At 51.3% G+C, this 6,465-nt stretch overlaps 1 protein-coding gene across 2 annotated transcripts; it reads right to left on the bottom strand.

The window, feature by feature from the left end:
• Positions 1–1,306: 1,306 nt before the first annotated feature.
• Positions 1,307–5,991, bottom strand: CHP2 (calcineurin like EF-hand protein 2). 2 transcript variants are annotated; one of them, XM_032242968.1, is made up of 7 exons: positions 5,553–5,991; positions 4,908–4,980; positions 4,714–4,794; positions 4,437–4,564; positions 4,194–4,255; positions 3,322–3,444; positions 1,307–3,114 (listed from the first exon to the last, which is right to left on the bottom strand). In XM_032242968.1, the coding sequence occupies exons 1-7, from the start codon at positions 5,617–5,619 to the stop codon at positions 3,061–3,063; spliced, it is 588 nt and encodes a 195-aa protein (XP_032098859.1). In that variant the 5' UTR covers positions 5,620–5,991; the 3' UTR covers positions 1,307–3,060. The 2 variants fall into 2 exon arrangements, with proteins under 2 accessions (XP_032098859.1, XP_032098858.1); XM_032242967.1 differs by having other exon boundaries at positions 4,908–5,644.
• Between the last annotated feature and the right edge of the window lie 474 nt (positions 5,992–6,465).

Below are 6,465 nucleotides of genomic sequence, written 5' to 3'. Positions count from 1 at the left end.
AACTCCATGAAGCATGTCATAAAGTCCTGTTATTTATCCCTGAACCTGGCCTGATGAGTGAATTCTGCTACGATGGCCAACCTCTACCAAACCCAATCTGACCAGTGGCCAACCTGAGCATCAGGATGTCCAGCCCACTGATAGCTGCCTCCAGATGGTCCTTGAAGGGACAGGAGGGAAAGACTCAACCCAGGAGGTTTATTTCCTCATAGTTTCCCCCAGCCAGTGGTTCCCAAGGTGTGGGAAATACACCACTCACACGCACAAGATGATTTGGGGTAGTAACCAAACAGCCTTCAATAACATTGAATCACACAGTAAAAAAGTTGTTCCCAACCAGGTGCGGTGGCTTGCAGACAGCCTGGACAATATAGAAAGACCCCATCTCTACCAAAAAAAAAATATATATATAGCAAAATTAGCCAGGCTTAGTGGCATGTACCTGTGATCCCAACTACTCAGGAGGCTGAGGTGAGAGGATCAGGAGGTAGCGGCTGGAGGTAGAGGCTGCAGTGAGCCAAGATCGCACTGCTGCACTCCAGCCTTGGTGACAGAACAAGATCTCGTCTCAAGAAAAATTTGTACCCTTCTCAATTCTTTTTTGCATTCTTCGGATCACCAAAGAGAAATCTCTGTTTGAGGCAGGTTTTTCTTTTAAAACTTTTTAATACTTGTTAATTTCTCCCATGTAATAAAAGTATTATTTTGATTGATATATAATAATCATACATATTTATGGAGTACAGTGTAATATTTTGTCTTTGTTTTTGTTTTGAAACAGAGTCTCGCTCTGTTGCCCAGGCTAAAGTGCAGTGGTGCAATCTTGGTTCACTGCAGCCTCTGCCTCCTGGGTCCAAGAGATTCTCCTGCCTCAGCCTCCTGAGTAACTGGGATTACCGGTGCCTGCCACCACACCTGGCTAATTTTTCCATTTTTAGTAGAGACAGGGTTTCACTGTGTTGGCCAGGCCAGTCTTGAACTCCTGACCTCAGGTGATCTACCCACCTAGGCCTCCCAAAGTGCTGGAATTAGAGGCATGAGCCACCACACCCAGCACAGTGTGATATTTTGATACATGCATACAACGTGTAATTCTCAAATGAGGGTAATTAGCATATTCTTCACCTCAAACGTTTATCATTTCTTTGTGTTGATATTTCCTTATATGTATTTGTTTCTTTGCAGGTACTATATTTGTGTAGTTATTTTATTTACAGTGATTGATGCTGCTTTTAATTTATAGGAGTGATAATGGATGATTGGATGCAGAAAATATATTTTAAAGAGAGAACAAAACCTACAGGAGTGAGATACAATTTCCTTTATGAATTCAAACGTATAAATTTTAAATGTGTCTTTTTATAGACAGACAATGAGTAACAGCACAGGACATAGATACCGAACAGCAACAATAATGAAGATGGTAAAAATTGTCAACTGCTGCTCACAGAAGAGGCGCTCCTCATCAGGACCCTCTAGAGCAAATCCACAGGCACCTGTCAGACTTGACATCCAGAGGGTGGCGTTTAGCAGGCTCTGCCCAGCAGCCAGCCTGCAGCCCCTCACCTGCATGACAAAAGCCTCCCCTCCCGAGCTGGGGTGGGATCGGGGGCACTCTACTGCAGACGCAGAGTTTCACAGTTTAGGGGATTTCCTACTCCATTCTGTCTTACATCAATGTTTGAACATCTTAACATGAAAATAAGCTTACTCTTAGAATCTTCAAATGCATTCACACTCTAGGAAGGCATGTATTGTTTATTATTTTTACATCATCTCTCCACTACCTCATCAAGCCCCATCACCCTAGCATGCACCCAGGAAATCAGCAAAAACCCACTTAAGAGGCCAGACTTCAAGGGTCCCTCACAATAATGGGCATCTCTTGTTTTGCCCGAGCAGAGCAGACCATTCATTTCCCCTTCTGCTAACTGCATTTAACTTTCCTTTAAGCAACCACCTTTCACTCCATCCTGAATTCCCCTGGCTCTAGGAATTAGCATATGACACAGACCTGGCCAATCAGAGTATTCCATTCCCCTAGAAGTAGGGATGAGACCCCAAAAGGGTCAATGATACTCTCCACTTAGAATTATTGGAATAAGTAAATCTCTTCCCCCTGCGTTACTAGGTTAGCAAGGTAGAAGCCTGGGGCTGATGGTGGCCATCTCCACCACTGGGAAGGAGCCTTTCTGAAAATGAAGCTTACAGAGAGGAAAAGCTAAGCCAGAAGATGGAGAATAACTGGGGCCTGATGACATCATTTGTGCCTTTGGATCCAGCTGTGACTAAAGACAGATACTTACAGACTTTTTAATTACATGAGCTCATAAAACTTTCTGACTTAAGTCACTTTGAGTTGGGTTTTCAGTGATTCTCAACCAAAAGATTGCTTGCCGATTCACAGCTCTGAGACCAAATGAGGCATCTGGTCTGTGGCCTGTTAGGAACCAGGACGCCCCACAGGTGGTGAGTAGCAGGTGAGCTGAAGCTTCATCAGTATTTACTGCCACTCCCCATTGCTCACATTACTGCCTGAGCTCTGCCTCCTGTCAGATCAGCAGCCACATTCGATTCTCACAGAAGCCCAACCCCTATTGCGAACTGTGCATGTGAGGGATCTAGGTTGCACGCTCCTTAGGAGAATCTAATGCCTGATGATCTGTCATTGTCTCCCATCACTCCAATATGGGACCATCTAGCTGCAGAAAAACAAGCTCAGGGCTCCTGCTGATTCTACATGATGGTGAGTTGTATAATAATTTCATTATATGTTATAATGCAATCATAATAGAAATAAAGTGCACAATAAATGTGATGCACTTGAACCATCCCAAAACCATCCCCCGTCACCCATCCATGGAAAAATTGTCCCTGATGCCAAAAAGGTTGGGGACTGCTGAGCTAGACTTTAGCACACATCCTTCCAGCTTTCTTTCTTTGGTCCTAAATAGAGTTAGAACTAAGAATACAGTTGATAGGTGCCCTGCGTCCACAGAGGCTTTGGATGAATTCCAAGCAGATACTGGTTGCAGGAGCAAGCCCAAGGCACAAACAGAGTCACTTCAGGATCCGGATGCTCATTTTTTGCTCAACGTCCATCTTCTCTAGGGACTGAGGGGAAAATGAATGGCAGGCAAGAGGCTTGACTCTCAGCTCTCCATGCTCCTAACCTCCTCCCCCAGGGTTCTACCCATTCCAGAGACCCCATCGTTCCCAGGGTACCCCTATCTTTCTGCCCTCCTCCGTTGAACATTTCCCATGTCTGTCTGCCCCAGGGACTCCTGATCTCAACTCCCTAGTCCCCAAAGGCACCCTGACCTTGGTGAACTCCAGGAAGGACACAGCCCCATCCCCATCTTCATCAGCCTCCTGCACCGTGCGGTCAGCAATGTTCTCCAGCTGCTCTTCGGTCACCTGTACCCCGACCATCAGGCGGAGAACCTGGGAGATGAGTGAAGAGGCAGCCATAAAGACGGGCCCCAAAGGCTGCTACTCCCCCATCCCCTAAACCTTGTCCACCTCATCCCAAAAGTTATTACTAATTTTATAATCCATCCTTCATCCATTTTTCACCATATCCCCCAATAATTTTCCCTACTGCTTCAACAACCAATCTATCTCTCCCTCACCCTCCCACACTACCCTCAAAATATGCTCAAACTCATTACCCAACATTATCACCCAACCTCCATCCATCCTCCACACCATTCTCCACCTCAAGCACTAAGAATTTGTAATTCCATCCTCATTCCAACACATCTGTTCCAGAGTTTCTCAATCTTGGCACCATTGACATTTGAAGCCAGATAACTCCTTACTGGGGGAGGCTCTCCTGGGTATTGCATGACATATAGCCACATTCCTGATCTCTACCCACTAGATGCCAAGTAGCACACTCTCTCCCTCATTGTGACAATAAAAAGCATCTCCAGGTAATGCAAGATGTTCGCTCAAGGAGCAAAATCACCCCCAGTTGAGAATCACTGATCTATTCCCAACCTCAAAGTCAACTGCTCCCCATCTAACTTCCAACAAACCCACACTCCAACCCCACCCATTCCCATTTCCCAACCAATACCCCAATCAACTGCACCCCAGCTCCCCAGTCATCCCACCCCATCCCCCACACCATTGCATTCAACCATCCCCCCCTTCACCCATCACATCTCTTGCCCTCGCTTTCTGCCAACCTGCAGCATCTCATGCCTGGAGATCTTCCCATCGCGATCCAGGTCATAGAGCTGAAATGCATCTGGGGAGAGGGTGGGGGGGGGAAGGAAGGTGGGTCTTCCCTGGCTCTGTTCCAGCAGGAGGCCACCCTGGAGGAGGGGGTAGGTTGCCAGTGGGCTCAGGAAGGGAGTGGGAGATTCCTGGAGCCTGTCCCTGGTGTGAGTACTTCTGCATTCTCACTAGGTGGGTCCTCACAAACTCACAGTGAAGTTTGTTCCTTCTGCTGTTGAGAGGTTCAGGTTTCTTGGGGTCTTGGTCTGTGTCCTCATCTTCTACAGGGCGAAAATGAGCCAGGACCCTGACAAAGCCCGGGAAATCCACTCGCTGGCTCCTGGGGAGACAGGGCAGGGAGGAGGAGCGTAGAATGGAAGGAGGTAGTGGTCACCTTGTCCATCACTCTGCCTCAAGTCTCTAACCTCCTTTCCCACCCACCCACACACGGGCTTCCCACCCCCACCTCCCCAAGTCAGCAGGCCTCACCCATTGGGAAAGAAGCTTTCTATAATGCGGTCTCCCAGGGGGTTCACCGCCAGCGCCCCTATCTGCTGGAGATCCATGCGGCTGCAAAGTCAAAGTTCAAAGAGGGTAAGACAGAGATGCAAGATCGAGGGTCAAAGAGGGACGTGGAGTCAGGGAGACAGAGGCCAGAGGTCATGTGGTGGGCTCCTCCTTACCTCAGGTAGCCCTTCTTGTTCCTGTCCAGTGCCTGGAACCGGTGGTGCAGGCGGACGAGGCTGGCTTGGGAGACTGCGGGAGGGAATGGGGTGGGGGGTGACGCAGCGGGGCGCGCTCCAGAAACCCGCCCCAATGGGCCGGGAAGATGGGCCGGGGACAGCGGGGGGCGGCTGGAAGGGGCAATCATCCCGGAGGGTGGAGTTGGCCGGGGTGGAGGGAGAGTGACACGACCCCGCAAAGATCCAGTTTCGAGACTCAGGTGGCTCGCAACCTCCCGAAATCCAAAGTACCGAAGCTATCCCTTCCATCTGTTGTCAGCTCTGTCTTCAGCCTCGATCCGGGCTCGAGGACACCTGGGTGGCCTGGATTCGTCTGGACTCCAACCCCGTGAACGTGGATCCTCCCCAAACTTGGAGACTGGGACCCCTTGGTTAACCCGCCCCGAGCCCAGCGATCCCAGGCGCTGGGGTCTTGGTCTTCCAGCTCTGGGGAGCCCCGGACCCTGGACTAATAAGTTCGTCCATCCCTCAACCCAACCCCTTCCCTGGGGACCTCTACGCGGTGTTAAACCTCCTCGGATCCCCAGCCCCGGACGCCTGGGTTCGACCCGTCCCCTCGGCAGCCGCCGGCGCGGGCGCACTCACAGCCGGTCTCTCGCCGAATGCTGTCCACGTCGGGAATGACTGCGGCGTGGGAGCTGCGCGAGCCCATGACTGAGCTGGAGGCGGGAGGGCAGGAGCAGTCACCCGGACCCCACGCGTTCTCTCCTCCCGCTGGAGAGGCGTGGCTGCCCCCGTGGCCCTAGGGGACGAAGGTCACAAGCCTGGCGAGCCGCCAAGCTCTGGAACCCCGGCGTGCCTCGCCTCCCACCCGCAACCCGGGCGAATGGAAAACAATGTCCAGGGTGGCGGGTCAGAGGGCAGCTGCGAACAACAGCCTGTTTCAGCTCCGAGATTTCGCGGTCCGCGCGGGAGAGGCTGATCAACGCCGGGGCCCCTCCTTTCCACGCCTACCCGGGCGGGTTCCCACGGTCCGCCCAACTCTCCAGCCACCTCCTCCTTTGCGGGTCCCGGGCGCTCCCAGCCCCAAAGCGCTCGCCGGCGTCGTCTACTAGGGAAGCCCTGGGAGACCCGACCTGCTGGGTGGAGACCACGCCGTGCTGGGAAGCGGGTGGCCTCCTGGAGGGAGGGAGGAGAGGCGTCGAAGGACTCCCAAAAACAGGGAAGTTGAAGCGGGTCGGGGAGATGAAAGCTGTGCGTTAGGTTAAGTGGAAAGAGCGCTGGCTTGGGAGTCCTTATTGGAATCCCAGCGGTGCCCCTGAGTTTGGGAAAGTCAGTATATCTTGGTTTCATCCCTTTTGTTTTGTCCACATAGCCTTATGGTTGTTTAATTGAGCCAATGCTTAACATTCAGGAGATTTAACCCAAAATCCACATTCCTGGCTTTTTCTGAGAAATCTCCAGTTCTGACACCACCAGCCCCAGAGCTGTCCTCTGGCCACAGTCCCTCCAAGCCCAGTTCACTCCCTTAGGTACCTACTGCCCCCGTAGCGCTCCA

This window comes from Sapajus apella, unplaced genomic scaffold (assembly GCF_009761245.1).
Source record: "Sapajus apella isolate SASKATOON/1434 unplaced genomic scaffold, GSC_monkey_1.0 scaffold51, whole genome shotgun sequence".
Taxonomy (NCBI): Eukaryota; Metazoa; Chordata; class Mammalia; order Primates; family Cebidae; genus Sapajus; species Sapajus apella.
Note: the sequence above shows the minus strand (reverse complement) of the source record. Positions and strands in the feature narration are given on the sequence as shown.

Coding starts and splice junctions, on each gene's coding strand:
- CHP2 (XM_032242967.1), bottom strand. CDS start 5,095: ATGATTGCCCCTTCCAGCCGCCCCCCGCTGTCCCCGGCCCATCTTCCC. Junction 3,445..4,193: donor CCAGGCATGAGATGCTGCAG/GTTGGCAGAAAG, acceptor CTCATCTCCCAG/GTTCTCCGCCTGATGGTCGG. Junction 3,115..3,321: donor CCTTCCTGGAGTTCACCAAG/GTCAGGGTGCCT, acceptor TTTTCCCCTCAG/TCCCTAGAGAAGATGGACGT.